Below are 20,145 nucleotides of genomic sequence, written 5' to 3'. Positions count from 1 at the left end.
GATAACATACTCAATTGAAGGAAGGTCTGCAGGAACCAGGGCCTTGGGATTACAGAACAGGGATATCACTCCATTAGAACCTATTCTCATCTCTGCTTGACTTCATTTTATTTTACTGCAATCAGGCCTTTGCCAAAAGATCAAAGATGGCTGCCTGCAACTCCCCTCCACACCCCTGCCCCCCAGCATCATGTTCTTCTATGTTCTTCTAGTACCATGACCCAGGAGGCAAGACAGTTTCTCCTTCTGCTCTAAATTGGGAGTTTCATTTGGATCAATCATTGTTCCCAAAGAAAGGAGGTACTATGATATTTTGGTTTGCAGCTCATACCAACCCCCATGGCCAGGCAGGGGAAAGCTTGTTCTGAGACCAAATCATTAACTGTCACTGTCCTATTCAAGGCTTCATTGCCCCAGGCCTCTGATTTCCCACCTCAGTTTAGTTGCTTACTCTTCACACAATAGCAGCGGCAATTAAGGTTTGAAAGCTTATGGAAAAGCATAAGGTAGTGTAGTTTCATAGTAGTATTATTGAATATGAACTATTTGGTTGAAGATTGGCTACAAAACTAAAATAATGCATTTATTTAAAAAATTTAGGAGTTCCCATCGTGGCTCAGTGGTAATGAACCCTACTAGTATCCATAAGGACATGGGTTTGATCCCTGGCCTTGCTCAGTGGGTTAAGGATCCGGCTTTGCTGTGAGCTGTAGTGTAGGTTGTAGATGCAGGTCGGATCTGGCGTTGCTGTGGCTATGGCTTAGACTGGCAGTTGCAGCTCTGATTTGACCCCTAGCCTGGGAACTTACATATCCCTCAGCTGCAGCCCTAAAAAGAAAAAAAAACAAATCGAACCAATCGTAGCCATAAGGCACTATGAAATTATTTTATTCTCTTTTATTATTCTATTTTTACATTTTTACTTTGTTATTTTATTATTTTCCCATCTTTGAACTGGATATTTATAGATTTTCCTTACTGATAGAGAATTTGAGTGACATGGAATTTTTAATGGTAGCTTTTCTGATATTCAATACTGTCAAAGGGAATATTTTTGTACTTATGAAGAGCCTTATTCTCATTACTGTCTTTTGATGACACTTTTGAAAGCTTATTCAGTGACTAAGAATCATTCAAAATGTGATCTGTAGTTAAGAATTTATTTACTAAATTCAAACTTATTACTTTTCCTGTCATTATAGTCTATTGCATCTGCAGACATGGATTTCAACCAGCTGGAGGCATTCTTGACTGCTCAAACCAAAAAGCAAGGTGGGATCACATCTGACCAAGCTGCTGTTATTTCCAAGTTTTGGAAGAACCATAAGACAAAAATCAGAGAAAGCCTCATGAACCAGAGCCGCTGGGACAGTGGGCTTCGGGGCTTGAGCTGGAGAGTTGATGGCAAATCTCAGTCAAGGCACTCAGCTCAAATACACACTCCTGTTGCCATAATGGAGCTGGAAATAGGAAAAAGTGGGCAGGTAAGTTCAACCTCAGTCAGTTTCTCTTTGTGAACTATATTTTCCGTTGCATATTAGCCATACATTCAGAATGAATTTATATAACAGTCTTTGTTTGCAGAGAGAATAAAAATAGGGAAAGACTTTTTTTTTTTTAAGGGCCACACCTATTGCATATGGAACTTCTCAGGCTAGGAGTCAAATTGGAGCTGCAGCTGCCAACCTACACCACAGCCACAGCCACTCTAGATCTGAGCCACATGTGCGACCTACACTACAGCTCACAGCAATGCTGAATCCTTAACCCACTGAGCAGGGCCAGGGATTGAACCCACATCCTCATGGATTCGTTACCATTGAGCCACAATTGGGAACTCCAAGACTGTTTCTTAAAAATCCCTTTTCAGAGATAGAATCATCTGAAAATTTGGATATTCCCAATTATGGATAGAGTCTGAAAACTAGCCTTTGGCATCTATCTCAGAAGAACCAAATGGGCTAGTAAGGTGATTGCACAGAAGTTGGTCACTGTTCTGTTTTGGTTAGATCTCAGAATTCTTGGCATTTGGTCAGAATCTCCAAGGCAATGATAAAAATGCTAAATAAAGATTAGGAATTTAGCTTAAGCAACACAGAACAAAACTATTTCACAAAACCCATCTTTATAGGCCTTTAAGTATAGCAGGAAGTATATTTTAACTATAGTTTGTAATTCCTAAAGACCCTAAGTGTACGATTTCTGTCCTTGAGCCTACAAATAAATTTTAATTGATCTTGATTATTTACAAAACAGTACTGTTTTCCTTGCAGTTTCCAGTATCTTTATATCACACATCTACAAGGTTTTTCTTGAAGTAATTCAGTTTATACTCCAGATGACTTCCAGATCAGGCTTTTAATGACCTGGTATATATCTTTTGGGGAAAAAAAAGCAGCAACATGTAATTAGGAAGAGAAAACCCAGATCACTGAATTAGCTAACCAGATTTATTTTCAGATAAATAATCAAATAAGTGCTTCTATTATATCCTATAGTAGAAATTTATATATTTTCCTCTACCAATGAGAGCATTTTTTTAAGCTGTCAGATTCTCTCACATATTCCTTTCTTGAGTTTCTTAGAATTTTTTTCAGTATTTGTAGTTCTGTAATGATTTAAAAGATAATTCCTTTTAAAAAGTTATTCTTTTTCAAAATGTATTTCGAGGACCTTTTATTCAGTTATTTTAAAGTAGTGCTAATTGCCTTTATTGACTTTGGTTTGTCTGATCCTGAAGTCCATTGTGTTATATGATCTTCCTCCTATTGTTCCTAGACCAAAAATCTAACAAATTAGAATGGTGCTGAAAGTATACTTGAATATCTAAATTTCATCAGCCAGTTTTATAAGCTATTCATTTTTTTTATTCTGGCATTAGTGATTATTTCATTTTGTCTTCAAATATTTATTAGCATTTGGGGAGGAATATGAAAACATGAATATCTACTTTAAGACTTTCCTAGAAAGCTATTATAGTATTTCTTCAACTTGATATTTTACAAATATTTCTTGACTGGGGTTTATAATGTGCCTTTTAATTTTAGTAACTGAATTTATTGGGTACTGACACAGGGATTTTCAAATCTATTTTTAAGTTCCTATAGTTTTTCTTTCATTTTGATAGCTAAAAATTTTTTTTTAAACAGTAGAATGGTTTTTGTCAATCCAGTAAGTAAATCTAAACATCACTACCCATGATTTTTTGGCTAGCTTCAGGAACATTTCATGATTACTTATAACAAGTTGGTAAACTTTCTTTTAATAGGACAGATATTTTAGGTTTATCAAACTATCAGTTATGCAGTTTCTGTCATAAGTTGTTGGTGCAGCTCAAAAGCAGCCATTGACAATGTGTAAACAAATGAGCATTGCTGTCTTTCTAGAAGGTTTATCTATCCCCGTTGAATCAGTAGATCTTAGCAGTCATCTAAGCACTCATCTAAGGTGAATTACATAGGCGAGGTGTAAATCCCCGTTTTCTAGGCAAGATAAATGAGACAGGTAAGTGACTTGCTTCAGACACAGCTGAGAAATGATAAAGTGGGAACTAAAGGAGATCACCAGACTTTTTTTTTCCAAAAACCATTGACTCCAACATTTAAGAGCCTTTTTGGGGCTTCTCATGATAATCTGTGCCAAGAAAACATTTTGCTTATACAGTGTGTTAAACAAGAGCGATGATATGACTGTCAGCAATAAGAAGGAAAGAACTTTTGATACAACAGAATGGTTGAATCTCAGAATCATTTGCTGAATGAAATAAGCCAGATAAAAGCTTCTTTAGCGTAATGTATGATTTTACTCTTATAAAATCTTATAAAATGCAAAGTAATCTATAGTGACAGAAAGCAGATGCCTGGGGATAAGAGTAGAGGAAGGGATAGATTAGATTACAGAGAGGTACATGAAAATGTTTTAAGTGTGATAAAAATGTTTTTCATTAAGGCAGCAGTTTCATGGCTGTGTATGTTATGTCAAAACTTAAGAAATTGTATACTTTAGGTATGTGGTTTGTTGTATATTACTTATGCTTCAAAGTTGTAAAGAAAATGGTCACTGTGAAAATGATTGAAAATGCACTTCAATTCATAAAATCCTTTGAATGCAAATACATTCTCAAATCAAGAAAAGTTATAAAGAAAGAAGTATAACAAGACTTAGTCTGGCAATAAACTATGTAACCCAAATCCTATAGGAAATGTTTTTGTGAGACCTCTCTGTCAGATTCTTGGTGAATGTTATTTATGAAATACTGTTCTAAATCACATTACCAGTTTTTAGAACACATATAGGCAACAAAGTCAAAGTTATTTTCACATTACTGACATTGGATGAGCTTGTGAGAGAATTAATGATCCTAGGAAGTTGCTTGTAAGAATGACCAAGTTTTTGAACTTGCGTGTGCCCATGTGTGTGTCTATTCATATACCCCAAGCAACGAAATTAATGTTTTTTATTTATGTCATTTTAAATCAGTAGTTTTCAATCATGGCTGCACATAAAAATCACTTGGGGAGCTTTAAAATTTTTCATGCTCAGGACATACCTCAGACCAATTAAATTAGAATCTGTTGGGATGGGATCTGGAGATCAGTACTCTTTAAAAAACCTGGTGATTTCAGTATTCATCCAGAGTTGTGGTCCATCATGTTAAAGGTAGTCAGATAATACTCTGATTTGAAATGTTAAAGGAGCTTAGTATCAAATTTTTTACAATGAAAATTCAGTATATGTTGGTATATTACTTCTACTGGCCATAATTTGTGAAGTGCTTGGGGACTATATATTCAGGCACTTGATGTGGTGGTGATGGGGTTTTTTTTGTTTTCCCCTCCCTATTTAAATTTCTCTCTCCTGCTCAGTTTGTCTGCATTACTTCTTTTTTTGGTCTAAAAAGTACATTTGATAATTGGCAGCCAAGTGCATACATTAACTTTTATTTTTCTTAACCACAATATGTAATGCCTTTGGGATATAAGGCAGCCAAAGTAATAGAGAAGTAACTAAGACAGTATACATTTATGGAAATATGCAGAGCTAGAGAAAATGACTATACACTTGTGACCTAATTACCTTTCTTTTTTTTTTTTTGGCTTTTTTTTGGGGCACGGTGGGGCCGCACCTGCAGCATATGGAGGTTCCCAGACTAAGGGTTCAATCAGAGCTACAGCTGCCAGCCTACCATAGCCACAGCAACTTGGGATCCAAGCCGCGTCTGCGACCCATACCACAGCTCACGGCAGTGCGGATCCTTAACCCTCTGAGGGAGGCCAGGGATTGAACCTGTGTCCTCATGGATGCTGGTAGGGTACATTAACTGCTGAGCCATGACGGGAACTCCCTAATTACTTTTCTTGTAGTGAATCTTTTTCTTCAACAGAAATAAAATTTTTGCATCATAAAACATGAATTCAGTTGTAAAAGTACACAAAAAACTTTCAGGTTTCTATTTCATGTTGAAAGGGAAGAACATCAGTGTTTTACTTATATAATTGAGACCCTTTCATATTTGATCACAAATCAAATATGAAAACCTTGACCGTTGGAATCTGGCATGTGTCTTTAGGGAAGTTTTATTTCTTTGCTTACTTTATCAACACCATTATTGTGTTTTCCTTTCTGGAACTTAAATGGAAATTCTCATATTTCCTTTTTTAAAACTATAACTTTGGGGACGATAATTTATATGTTTATTGGAGTCTCATATATGGTTATTTCTTTTTTTGAGACTGAATTTTGGCATTTTATAAAGATATGTTGGTTTTTCTTTTGTGACTTCTTATTTTTCAACACCAATAAGATGTTTTGTGAGGAAAGATTTAGCATAGCTTTTGTGCTGAACCATTTATTTAGTAATAAATTATTTCTCCTTTCTTCCTAAAATATTAAGCTCTGTTTCTTTCTTTAAAAAAAAAAAAAGGCTAATGTTACTGCCTTTTCTAGATTAGAACAAAAAAAGCAAACAAACAAACAAAAAAATTAGAAGAGTGCTTGGTACACTAAAACTTAGTTTTTTTGTTTGTTTGCTTTTTAAGGACCGCATTTGTGGCATATGGAGGTTCCCAGGCTAGGGGTCTAATTGGAGCTACAGCTGCCAGCCTACACCACAGCTCATGGCAACACTGGATCTTTAACCCACTGAGCGAGGCCAGGGATCTAACCCACAACCTCATGGTACCTAGTCGGATTCGTTTCTGCTGCACCACGATAAGAACTCCCACTCTTCTAGCTTTGAGGTGTGTTTTCAGCTGACATAGGAAGAAGAATGAGTCTGCCTTTACTGATCTGATTTTTTCCTGAACAACTCATCATATGCTCAATTCCATAATTTTAAAGCAATTAGATAAGAGAGTATCACATATGAAGAGAATATATGCAATGATTGACACACTCTAACTTACAGGATCAAGGCAGTTTAGACTCTGGATTAAAACACCAACATTTGTCTAAAATATTGATAAATATTTGTCTAATCTCAAAGTAGTCACTTATTTTTAATTTTTACAGTTCCTTCTAAAACGAAGTACACTGATCTTGTGTAATTCTAGTAAGGAGTAAGAACCAGCTAAAGCATATGATTAATAATCAATTTATGCTGAGCTCTCTCATGTACTATTAGAGGTTTATGAGCCGGAACAGTGCCACTACAGTTCCCTGCTTTGTGTCACAGGAGAAGAAGCAAAGTTTAAAACACACATTCTGGGAGTTCATGTTATTACTCAGGTTAAGAACTGACTGAGTGTCTGTGAGGATGCAGGTTTGATCCCTGACCTCACTCAGTGGGTTAAGGATCCAGTGTTGCTGCAAGCTGTGGTGTAGGTTATCAGATGCAGCTTGGATCCAGCGTTGCCATGGCGTAGGCCTGCAGCGCTGCTCTAATTAAACCTTAGTCCAGGAACTTCCATATGCCGTGGGTGCAACAGTAAAAAGGAAAAAAAAAAAAAAAAAAAAAAACACATGCACAGACACATTTCCTCTGTCATTCCCTTTCTCTCTTACATACGTATTTTTATTTTATTAGCAGTCACCTTTTTTTGTTGTTGTTGTCTTTAGTCCTTTTAAAGCCGAACTGTGGCACATGGAGATTCCCAGGCTAGGGATCCGATCCAAGCTGTTGCTGCCGGCCTACGCCAGAGCCACAGCAACACCAGATCTGAGCCGTGGACCGCAACCATAGCTCACGGCAATGCCAGATCCTTAACCCACTGAGAGAGGCCAGGGTTTGAACCCACAACCTCATGGTTCCTAGTCGGATTCATTTCCACTGCGCCAAGATGGGAACTCCCAGTCAGTCACCATTTTGAGATCATGTTGCTTTACTCCAAATAGCTATGGGTGGGAGCTTAGATAATCTTATTTGGTTATACAAGCTGTAATGCTTGGCCTATTTCTGATAAATCTTGTATTTAAGGTTGGATTTTCATTGTCAACAATGAAATAAAGGAAAGCCTCCAGAAAAGTTAGTCAAACTAATCTAATAAACAAACCACCATTTATCAGTAGGAATTGATGAAATTTAACAGTTCAAGTTTGCTTAACTCAGTTTAGAGTACTATTTTTTTTAAAGAAATTTTCCATTTTATATTTTTTGTCAGGTTTCAAACATGAGTTTATTTAAACTTTAATTTTTTGTAGCTCTAAGATGTGTTTCACTGTAGTTCGTTTTCTTTTCTTATCTTTTTTTTTGCTTTTTAGGACCGCACCCGTGGCATATGGAAGTTCCCAGGCTAGGGGTCAGATCGGAGCTACAGCTGCCGGCCTACACCACAGCCATGGCAGTGCAGGATCCGAGCTGCATCTGCAACCTACACCACAACTCACGGCAATACTGGATCCATAACCCACTGAGCAAGGTCAGGGATTGAACCCGAATCCTCATGGATCCTAGTTGGGTTCATTAACCACTGAGCCACAAAGGGAACTCCCAGTAGTTCATTTTCTAAAGTTGTGGTCCTAAACTTACATTTCCAAGGTATTATTTGTAGAAGGATAGTACCTAAAGTCTATAAAAACACAGAAAATTAAAAGAATAAAAAATTTGATCACCCTCAAAAGCCATTGTGATTTTTATTGTGTTCAGTTTTGCTAAAAAACAATCACGGAAATCCAAAATCTAATATTTAAATTCTGATTAACTCTGAATTAGCTATTTACAATAGAAAGGAATGTTTTACAAAAAAAAGATGCTAAAATCTTTTGTTAACACCGCTAATTAGAATGAATAGTTACATAACAGAGAATAGGTAATAGCTAGTGGGTAAAAATATAAGTTTAAAGTGTCTCATACTAAGTGAAGTAAGTCAGAAAGAGAAAGATAAATACCATATGATCTCACTTATATCTGGAATCTAATATAGAGCACAAATGAACCTTTCCATAGAAAAGAAAATCATGGACATGGAGAACAGACTTGCGGTTGCCAAGAGGGAGGGGGAGGGAGTAGGAGGGACTGAGAATTTGGGGTTAATAGATGCAAACTTTAGCCTTTGCAATGGATAAGCAATGGGATCCTGCTGTATAGCCCTGGGAACAATGTCTGGAGCATGATAATGTGAGAAAAAAGAATGTATACATGTATGTGTGATTGGGTCACCTTGCTGTGTAGCAGAAAATTGACAGAACACTGTAAATCAGCTATAATGGAAAAAATAAAAATCATTATTAAAAAAATAAAGTGTCATATAGTTTTGAAACAATTAAAATCAGAATTTTTCAGTAGTTGATAATTTACCAGTTAAAAGTAGACATTTTGGGGTATGTTTTAATAAGAATTATGTAATAATAAATGGTATTTAATATTTTTCATGTATTAAACATTAGACTGCTCTATTATTAATATAGTACTTGGTTTTCTTTGCTTTTTAATTTTTAATTTTATCTATTTATTTTTGGCTGCACGTGTGGCATATGGATGTTTGCAGGCCAGGATCAAACCCACGCCACAGCACAACATCGGCTGCTGCAGTGGCAGTACCAGATCCTTAACCTGCTGTGCCAAGAGAACTCCAGTTTTTTTTTTTTTTCCCCCAAAAGTTTATGTAATATTTTTGCGGTTTTTTAATTTTTAATTTTTTTGCATTTATTTTGGTCCTAAATGATACCTTTTGAGACTTGACCCGTGAGCAACATTTGACATACTTGAATTATTTTTTCTGAGAAATACTTGTCTTCTAGGACACCACATTTGCCTAATTTTCCTCCTAACTTTCTAGTTATTATTTTCTTCTTTTTAAGATCTTTTTTTACTGTTCTTTCTCATTTCCCCACCTTCACAATGTTGGGGCGTTGCTGGTCTTTGGTCCTCTTCCTCAACTACAGCACACTTTGTAGGTGATCTCAGTTTCATGGGTTTAAATACCATCTGTAGCCTAAGAACTCCCAAATTTATATATCCAAACTGGACTTCTCTCTTAAATTCTGGGTATGTATTTGTAACATACTTGAGAACTCTGCTTAAATGTGAAAAAAGTATCAAAAAATTAAATATGCTCTAGACTTAAATTCCTCCTATGCCTCCCAAATTTGTTCCTCTTGCATTTTATCATCTCTGTCAGTGGTATCTCCATTTTCTCAGTTCATATCTTTTTTTTTTCATGCCCACATCTAGTCCATCATCAAATCTTGCTGGGTTTAATTTGATTATTTTTCACTACTCCCTGTTCAGATGACCATCACTTTTCTCCTAGAGTATAACAGCATCCTTCTAACTGACCTCTCTGAATCTGCTCTTTAGCCTGTTCTCAACACACAGCAGTGAATCAACAGACTCTGTTAAATCCTGTTGGTTCATGTATTCATGGCTCTTGTCTCACTCTAGGGGCTTCCTATAACAATCAGATTAATAACGCTTTCCTTTGCGTAGTCTAGTCTAGGTAGACCCAGTGGCCTCCTTGCTGATTCTTAGAATGCACTAAGCATGCTCCCTCTTTAGTGTCTGTGCGTTTGTCGTTCCCTCTCTCTGGATTTAGATGTCTGCAGAGTTAGCCTTTTTGCTTTCCTGATGTCTTTTTTTTTTTTTTTTTTTTAAATTCCCCTTCTCCATAAGACCACCTCTCTAAAAGTTTCTTCCTCCATTTTCTGCTTTATTTTTTTAAAAAACTTTTATTAAGCTATAATTTCCATACAACAAACTATATCCATTTGAAGTGTCCAGTTAATTTTGGCTGGTCTATACTCTTGTGAAACCATCACAGCAGTCATAAGACAGCATGTTCATCATCCCTGAAAAGTCTCCTTCTCCTGTACAGTCCATCTTTCTCTCTTCACAAATCCTAGACAATCACTGATCTACCTTTCATCACCATAGATTAGTTTTTTCCACTTTATTTTTTCTCCTTGTCACTTATTACCTAACATACTATATATTTTATCATACTTAACTAATCTTGTCTATGTTTCACATTAGCATGTAAGGGGGCAAGGATTACTGTTTGGTTCACTGTTCTATCCTCAGAAATTTAGGATGTAGCTTGTCACACGATGGTTAGTAAATATTTGTTCAATGAATAAATGATCATATAATTCACTATTTTACTAAGCATCTACCATGTATCAGGTACCGTGTAAGTGTTGAGAATATATCAGTGAACAATATGGACAAGTTTCCTTTTTTTTTTTGGCTTTTTAGGGCCGGACCCACAGCATATGGAAGTTCCCAGGATAGGTATTGAATTGGAGCTACAGCTGCTGGCCTTCGCCACAAACACAGCAATGCAGGATCTGAGCCACCTCTGTGACCTACACCACAGCTCATGGCAACACCGGATTCTGACCCACTGAGCGAGGCCAGGGATTGAACCTGCATCCTCATGGATACTAGTCAGATTTGTTTCTGTTGAGCCACAACAGGAACTCCCATGAATAAGTTCTTATCCTAAGGAGCTGATGATAAATGAAAAATAGTAGTAATTTGTTAGAAAGAATACCAAAGACTGAAGAGGCTAAGGCTGTCTTCTCTAGGAAATGGCTCTTTACCCAGGAAGTTGAAGAAGGCAGTTCTGAGGAGGTAATGTTTGCATTTGATTTCTCTGACTTCAACTCTGATTCAGAATTGAGTGTCCTGAAATAAGAACAACCACAAAGTTGAAATAGGTAGTATGACTTCTCTAGAATTTATGAATATAACCCTTGCATTTAGCACATAGGTGTGACTTTTGGCACTGGTTTAGTACAAGTTCCTTATGATTGCCATTTTTTAAAAAGCAACTTCCTACATGGTTTTCCAGTTTCTCAAACTATAGACAATAAGAAATACCGAGAAGTAAATTGACAGAAAAATTGGTGTAAGCAAAATCAAGACTCATTTACGTCAGTGGTTCTCAGCATCACTGTGTATCAGGCTCACTTGAAAAGCTTTAAGAAATTTCCGATCCTACCTTCACTTTTGTTTGAGAGAGGGAAGGCTTCTCTAAGGAGGCAAGCTGATCTGAGAGCACAAAGTACATGCAGAGGGAACAGCCAAGGTAAGAAGTTGGCGTTGGTAAGAAATCTGGATTTTTATTCTAGGTATAATAGGAAATGATTGGAGGGCTTCAAACAAGGGACTGATGTAATGTGATTTATGTCCTCATAGGATCACTGATTCACATGTGAAGGATGGATTATAATGTAGTCAATAGTGAAGCCATGATACTGAGATCCCAGAAAAAAAATCACTAAGGTTGGAACTGGGTTTTTGCACATTAAAAGCTATTCTCTTTTGCTTCCAAATCTCTGTGTGATAGTAGTTAGGTAAGATGGAGTCTTGAGGTAAAACCAAAAAAACCCAAGAACTTCATCCTTCATTCTGTTAGCAAAATTAGATATCCAGAATGAACAGAGCCAAAAATAAGTACTCAACTTCAAAATGGGGTTATGTGGATTTCTGACAAGCTTCATCTCACATTTCTACCTCTGTTCCACAATTATGACAGTTTCCTTCTCTTTTTTCTTTCTTTTTTTTTTTTTTTGGCCACCTTGTGGGATGTGGAAGTTCCAGAGCCAGGGATCAAACTCATACCACATCAGAGACCTGAGGTACTGCTGTGACAACGCCAGATCCTTAACCTGCTGAGCCACTAGGAAACTCCTCCTTCCTTTTTTAAATTTACTTGTAACATAATTCAAAGTTTGTTAAGCCCAGGGATAACTAATAAAAGTCAGTGTAGCACCAAAAGGAAAAAAATGTGAAGCCAGCAGAACATTTATAGGGAGCTATTATAGTGGTCCAGGTGAGATATTAGCTAGGAAGGTAGAGATAGAGTTAGCAGTCAAGGTGGAGAGAAGTGAACACATAGAAGAAATGTTTTAATGTAGATGAGTTACTTTGATATGGGTTGGAAGGATGTAGAAAATCAAAGAAACTGTAAATAGGGGATAACTTTTTTTTTAATGAATATGTTAGTATAAATTGGTAACCCTAGTCTTTGTTTAGCAGTCTTATTGCTAAGTTGACTATCTAATATACAACTTAGGTTTTTTCTTTATCTTTGGCCGCACCCACAGTATGTGGAAGTTTTGGGCCAGGGATTGAACCTGCACCACAGCAGCGACCACAGCTTCTACACTGACAGTGCCTGACCCCTAACCTGCTGGGCCACAAGGGAACTCTACAACTTGAGTGTTTTGATAGCTGTCACTAGCCATTCCACTTGGGAAAAAATGAAAGAAATTATTTATTGGTTAGCAGTTAAGAAAATGCTTTTCGCTGAAGTAATTTTATTTTTAAATTCCCAGTTTATGAAGAGATGCATTTGAGATTATTGATCTTAAATTTTTCCTAGTTGGCTTTAAGAAAGTCATTGTTTCTTATGACATGCCCTTTTCTGTATGTATAGAATGCTTTGATATAAAGATTTTTTTAATATACAAGAAATAGATTTATTAAGATGGATACTGGTGAGAGATGCATGTGGCAAGGCAAGGAGGCTCTACCTGATATAAAGATTTAAAGAGGAAGAGAGCAGCATGAATGTTTATCTTTGCAAACTCATTGACCCTGTGGGAACAGGGCTTTGTCACTGCTGAAGTCCTCAGCTTCAGATTAGTGCCTGCCAGCAGGCAGCCCCTGGTGTTGGACTTTAGATTGTTGCCATTAAGGCTCTCTGGTTCTGTTCTTGTGGACAGATGGGGTGCTGGAGAGGAAGCCAGGAAACCAAGCCTTAAGAGAACTTGGAAACAATTTTTGGATGTTAAGTCCTTTGCGCTAAATACAGGATAGCTGTGTATCCTGCCCAGCAGTGTTGAAACTGCTTGTGTTGGTCTAATATTGTGTACCGGTTGGTGGGCTGAGGACTTTATTCCATGCATGCCACTGCTCTCCTGCCAAGATGAATGTAGAAGGCCTCTAAACCAAGCCCATTCTTAGGTTTTTTTTTTTTTTTTTTTTTTTTTTTTTTTTTGGTCTTTTTAGGACCATACCCGAGGCATATGGAAGTTCCCAACCTAGGAGTTGAATCAGAGCTGCAGCTGCTGGCCTATGCCTCAGCCACAGCAATGTGGGATCCAAGTTTGTCTGTGATCTACACCACAGCTCACAGCAACACCAGATCCTTAGTCCACTGAGTGAGGCCAGGGATCGAATCCTCATCTTCATGTATACCAGTCAGGTTCATTAACTACTAAGCCATGACGGGAACTCCTTAGCACTTTAAAAAGTAAAATTGTAAAAAGTAAAAGTAAATTGTATAAAATATACATAACAAAATTTACCATTTAACCATTTTTAAGTATACAGTTCAGTAGTATTAATTACATTCATGATGTTGTGTAACCATCACCATTCTCTGTCACTTTTTCATCATCCCGTATAGGAACTCTGCACCCATCAAACTCCCCATTCTCATTTCTCTCTGGCCCCTGGTAATCCCTGGCTGTGTCTTTGAATCTGCCTGTTCTACTAGGTACCTCATATAAGTGGAATCATATGGTGTTTGCCCTTTTGTATTTGGCTTATTTTGCTTCACATAATGTCTTAAGATTCACCCATATTGTAGCTTTGTGTCAGAATTTCATTCCTTTTGAAGGCTGAATGATATTCTACTGTATGTATATTGCATATTTTATTTATCCATTAATCTGTTGATAGACATTTGAGTTGTCTCCATCTTTTGGTTTTTCTGAATAATGTTACTATGGACACGGTGTACAGATACTTGTTTGCGTCCCTTCTTAGGGTGTATACTTAGGAATAGAATTGCAAGATTGTGTGGTAATTCTGTTTGTTTTTTTTGAGGAACTGCTAAGCTGTTTTCCACAGTGGTTGTAACAATTTTCTATTCTTCTCAGCAGTGCACGAGGATTCTAATTTCTTTCTTTTTGCCCGTTCCCATGGCATGTGGAAGTTCCTGGGCCAGGGATCAAACCTTCACCATAGCAGCAACCCAAGCCACTGCAGTGACAACACTGTGTCCTTAAACTGCTGAGTCAAAAGGGAAATCCATGAGGGTTCTAATTTCTGTACATTCTCATCATCACTTGTTATTTCCTTTCTTCCTTCTTATTTTTTTTAATTGTCATCCTAATGTATATGAAGTGGGATCTCCTTGTGATTTTGAATTACATTCCCTGATGATTAGTGGTGTTGAGCATCTTTTCATGTGCTTATTGACAATTTGTATATCTTTTTCGGAGAAGTGTCTATTCGGGTCCTTTGCCTATTTTTATTTTTATTTTTTTTCTTTTTAGGGCTGCACTTGTGGCATATGGAAGTTCCTGGCCAGGGGTCGAATTAGACCCATGCCATGGCCACAGCAACACCGGATCCGAGCCACGTCTGTGACCTACACTGCACCTTCTGGCAATGCCAGATCCTTAACCCACTGAGAGAGGCCAGGCATCGAACCTTCATTCTTATGGATACTAGTTGGGTTTGTTAACTGCTGAGCCACAACAGAAACTCCCCTTTGCCCATTTTTAAATGATTGTTTTTATTGTCGAGTTATAGGAGTTCTTTATATATTCTGGATATCCTTTATCAGATAAAGGATAATTTACAAATATTCTTTTGCATTCTGTGGTTTGTGTTTTCACTCTCTAGATAATATTCTTTGATGCACAAAAAATTTAATTTTGATGTAATCCAGTTTATCTATTTTTGCTTTTGTTTCCCATGCTTTTAGTGTCATGTCTAAGAAGCAATTATCAAATCCAGTGTCATGAAACTTTTCCCATTTTCTACTAAGAGTTTTATACTTTTAGCTCTTATATTTAGCTCTTTGATCCATTTTGATTTAATTTTTGTATGTGGTGTAAGGCCTTTCTTAATGCTTTTGGATGGATTTTTAAAAAATGATTTCTCAATTGAGGAAACAAAGTGAACCTTTTGAACTTAGAAGCTAAGTTTCAGGTTTATCATGTTTCTGAACTTTATAAATAGCTGTCAATAATTAAAGAGAGCTCAGTGGTATCACCCAGGATACAGATGGCAATTATAATGAGTGGTAGTCACTAGAAATCAGCCCAGATTAACTGCCAGTTAAGTTCCATGTCCTTTCCATTGCCAGGGTTATTAACCTAAGCAGATTAGAGAAAGTCAGTAATAGAGGAAGTATATCTGAATTTTACTAAGTCATTTAATAGTCTGTAGTTACAGAAGAGAAGCAAGAACTTAATTATGCTGATAAAGCTGATGAGTACATAGCTGATTGAATGGTGGTGTCAAAACAATATTGGTCACAAAATGAGTTTGATCAGTTATCCTGTGATAGAGAACTCCCCCTCACACACTCTCTGAGTGTAGAGAAAACAGCTTAGCCCTCTAGGAATATAATTTAAGGTTTTCATGCCCTACCACCTGTTTATATTGTACAGTCAAACCAAGTGGACTGTATTTTCCATACATGCATATTCTTTTCTGTTGCTACTTAGAGAATGTTCTTTGTCCATTCCCATTTTCATTTGGTTAAATCTTTGTTCTTCTTTAGAGTTCATAGTACTGATTATCTCTGCCATGAATTCCTTCCTCGTTACCTCAACTGGATCAGATAATCTGAATTCTCAGGATATTTGAAACTTTCTTTAGCGTTTCATACAACTTGTATTTAAAATGAAAAACAAAGCACCTATATTAGTGTCTAACTTAATTACACAAAAAAGGAGGTCAGCAGATTATATACTTAGGAAGCTCAAACATGGTTTCTGGCTTCAGGTATCTTTTGGCTCTCTGGTGCTGTTCATGTCATTCTGTAAACAGACTTACTCCCTCTAGAGGTAAAATGATGACTGTCAAGCCCAGACTTCTTTTCAGTTTAGCAGTACCAGTAGAAAGAGGTATTTCTCTCTTCCTAACATACATATATAGAGAGAGACTAAATGCTGAAATTCTTATTTTCCCTGCTTAGGTCACATGGCTCCCCATTGAGAAGTCACTGTTTACAGGAATTAGGGTAATTTAACTCGCAGTATTTGCCCAGCTATTTAACCATGGGTAAGGTAAAGTGTAGAATGACATCTGATACCACAGGGAATAGTTTCCTAAATGAATTAGGCATATTGGACAAACAAAACCAGTATATGTCCACTACAGTACCTTGTTTATGCCTTCAAGAAGCCTACAGTTTATCATTAGTATTTGTATCCCCTATTGCCTCAAAATATTAAAGTAGGTGCTTGATAAATTTTTGAGTGACTTGTTAAGGGAGAGAATTCATGTGTTATCTGCTACTACATAACAAATTACCCACAAAATTAGGGGCTTAAAAAACAACAAACGTTTTATTATCACACATAGGAGTTGGGATAGGAATTTGGGAGCAACTTAGGTAAGTGATTCTAGTTCAGGGTCCCTCGTGAGGTGCACTAGATGTTGGCCAACGCTGTAGCCATCCCAGCTTGAAGGGGGCTGGAGGATCTGCCTCCAGGCTCATTCATGGCTGTTGGAAGAGGCCTGAGCTCCTTTCCAGTTGTTGGCCATTAAGTAACATTATAACAGCTGGTTTCTCCCACAGGGTGATCCAAGAAAGAAAAAGCAAGCAGGAAGCCATAGTGCATTGTATAACCTAGTCCCTGACTTGTACACCATTACTTCTGTTTTTAAAAAAAGTGATCCCTCTGTATAGCATAGGGAATTATATCTAATCACTTGTGATGGAACATGATGGAGGTTAATGTGAGAAAAAGAATGTGTGTATATTTATAACTGGGTCACTTTGCTGTACAGCAGAAATTGATAGAACATTGTAAGTCAACTATAATAAAATTTTTTTTAAAAAAAGTAAATATGTGTCCAGTTTATTTTTGCTGGGAAGTAATGAGACCACAGTATAATAGGTATGGAATTAATGAAATCAGCTCTTTTTTTTTTTTGTCTTTTTGCTATTTCTTTGGGCCGCTCCCACGGCATATGGAGGTTCCCAGGCTAGGGGTCCAATCGGAGCTGTAGCCACCGGCCTACGCCAGAGCCACAGCAACGCGGGATCCGAGCCACGTCTGCAACCTACACCACAGCTCACGGCAACGCCAGATCGTTAACCCGCTGAGCAAGGGCAGGGACCGAACCGCAACCTCATGGTTCCTAGTCGGATTCGTTAGCCACTGAGCCACGACGGGAACTCCTGAAATCAGCTCTTGATGGTTCATTATTGTATGTTTTAGTTTTCATCCATTTAGCAAATATCTATTGAGTGTTTAATATGAGAATGACTATAGCTGCTATTATTTATTATAACCTTACAATGTTCCAGGTACTGGTTTAAACATATTTTATGCATTGAGTCATTCATTTCTCTTATCAAGTCTCTGAAATAGGTGTGGTGGGTTTTTTTTTTGGCTTTAGATTAACTTTTTTTTCTTTTTAGAGCCGCACCCATGGCATATGGAAGTTGCCAGGGTAGGGGTCAAATCAGAGCTACATCTGCTGGCCTACACCACAGCTCACAGCAACACCAGATCCTTAACCCACTAGCTCACTGAGCGAGGCCAGGAACCAAACCCGAGACCTCATGGTTCCTAGTTGGATTCATTTCTGCTGCGCCGTGATGGGAACTCTTTTTTTTTTTTTTTTTTTTTAAAGAAAGGCCATACCTGCAACATATGGAAGTTCCTGGGCTAGGGGTTGAATCAGAGCCACAGCTGCAGCAACGCAGGATCCAAGCCACACATGCAACCTATACTGCAGCTCATAGCAACCGGACCACGGATTGAACCCACATCCTCATGGATTCTAGTTGGATTCTTAACCCACTGAGCCACAATGGGAATTCCAGATTAACTTTTTTTGAATAATTTTAGATTTCCATGGAAGTTGCCAAGATAGTACAATGAGTTCAGTATCTTTTAAATCATAAAATTTATGACATTAGCCTTTGTATTAAGCTGAAGGATGAAAACACCATCATAGAAGCAAAGTTGAAAAGCATCTCTGCATAATTTGCCCTCAGTGGCCATAAAGTGTGAGTGTCGAAATGACTCCTATAGAAAAGAATGTTATGTGTTAAAGTCATTCATACTTAAAAAGACTAAAGTTTGACTTTTTTTTTATTTATTTTATTTATTTATTTTTTTTGCATATGGCACAGCAAATGGAAGTTCCTAGGCCAGGGATCATATCTGAGCCACAGCAGTGGCAAAGCCAGATCCTTAACCAGCTGCACCTCAGGGGGAACACTTTGTTGTTGAATTTTAAGAGTTCTTTTTATATTCTTGATATTAAACTCTTATTATATATATGATTCACAAATGTTTTCTCCCATTCTGTATGATGTCTTTTCATGTGCTTGATAATGTCCTTTTAATGCACAAAAGTTTTTAATGTTTATGAAGTCCAGTTTACTTGTTTTTTTTTTCCTTTTGTTGCTCATTCTTTTAATATCAAATCTAAGAGTGACTTAGCCACATTAATAAAAGGTAAACTTCTCTACGAACCTGGAATCAAAGAGAAATGGTGATGAATGAGGCTAAAACCATGGGTCTTCAGTCTCCAAAGTCAGTGTTAGTAGCTAAGTTTGATTGCTTTTATTCTTAATCATTTTAATAAAATGTTTCTTTGTTTATTTTGAAATATCATACAAAAGGCTGAAAGGCTCGAGTAATTCATTTTTGGCTTGTGACCAAGAAAATGCTATACTGCATCAGGTTAATAATAAGGAAAATGTTAATTAAGAAATTGAATGAAGGGAGTTCCTGTTGTGGCTCAACAGAAACAAATCTGAGTAGCATCCATGAGGATGCAGGTTCGATCCCTGGTCCATATCATTGGGTTAAGGATCTGGTGTTGCCATGAGCTGTGGTATAGGTCGCAGATGTGGCTCAGATCCCGCATTGCTGTGGCTGTGGTGTAGGCCAGCAGCTACACCTCCAATTCGAACCCCTAGCCTGGGAATCTCCATATACCACAGGTGTGGCCCAGAAAAGAAAGAATCTTGTATTAAATCTGTTGGGATGAACTTTAAAGTTATCTATGAGTATTTCAGAGGCTATTACTTCTTCAGGGCCTGTATAAATTTAAATAAGACCTTTCCCTATCTGTCTAGTCTCTTAAGAATGTTCTTTGGTTGTAGGCTTCCATAAGTGTGTAATGTGATGTTACCTAATATAATTAATGTGAATTACCTTATCAACATGGTATTTTGAAAATTCAGAATATTTATTAAAATATAATTTTCTACCTGAACTAATCTAATACCATTCTGATCTATGATTTCTTTCCTCTCAACCAAGTGTCAACTGAAAAAAAACACACACCATGAGTGAGTTCAGTTTTATTAGGGGACTTCCTGAGGACTATAGCCTGGGAGACAGCTCTAAGGAGCTGCTCTGAAGAGGTAGCAGGGGAGGTCAGTATTTATGATTTTGGTGAAGGGGTTAGGGCTACAATCAAGGGAGGTACAAGCACACATCTCGGTAGAAGTTTACTGCTAGGTACAAGAAGGTTGCTTGTAGTCACGACGAGCAGATGTCTCCATTAATGATTTCAGTGCTTTTCTTGGTATAAGGAAGATAGAAAAAATTCATAAAATTTTCTCCTGAAAATATCTACCTGTCTGAAGGCTTGTTCTGCCAGTTTTCCCCATAGCACAGAGTGCCTCAGTCCTGATCTCCACCCAGAATTCTCTTCAGAGTATGTTAAAGGTTGATGACTGCAGTGGCTAGTGACTTCATTCTTGTAGAACAATGGCAAGTGACATTTTTTAGTTGATAGTAGAAAAGTATGCTAAGCCAATAATA

At 37.3% G+C, this 20,145-nt stretch overlaps 1 protein-coding gene across 2 annotated transcripts in view; it reads left to right on the top strand.

The window, feature by feature from the left end:
* The window catches only part of COMMD1 (copper metabolism domain containing 1), a 143,655-nt gene that overhangs the window by 55,324 nt on the left and 68,186 nt on the right, over positions 1-20,145 (top strand). For both annotated transcript variants that reach the window (XM_021087480.1, XM_021087481.1), the window contains exon 2: positions 1,203-1,484. In XM_021087480.1, coding sequence (XP_020943139.1) covers positions 1,203-1,484 — 282 coding nt within the window. The remainder of the gene's footprint in view (positions 1-1,202; positions 1,485-20,145) is intronic.

Source organism: Sus scrofa, chromosome 3, assembly GCF_000003025.6.
Source record: "Sus scrofa isolate TJ Tabasco breed Duroc chromosome 3, Sscrofa11.1, whole genome shotgun sequence".
Classification (NCBI taxonomy): Eukaryota; Metazoa; Chordata; class Mammalia; order Artiodactyla; family Suidae; genus Sus; species Sus scrofa.
This window is presented reverse-complemented; position numbering and strand designations above follow the sequence as displayed.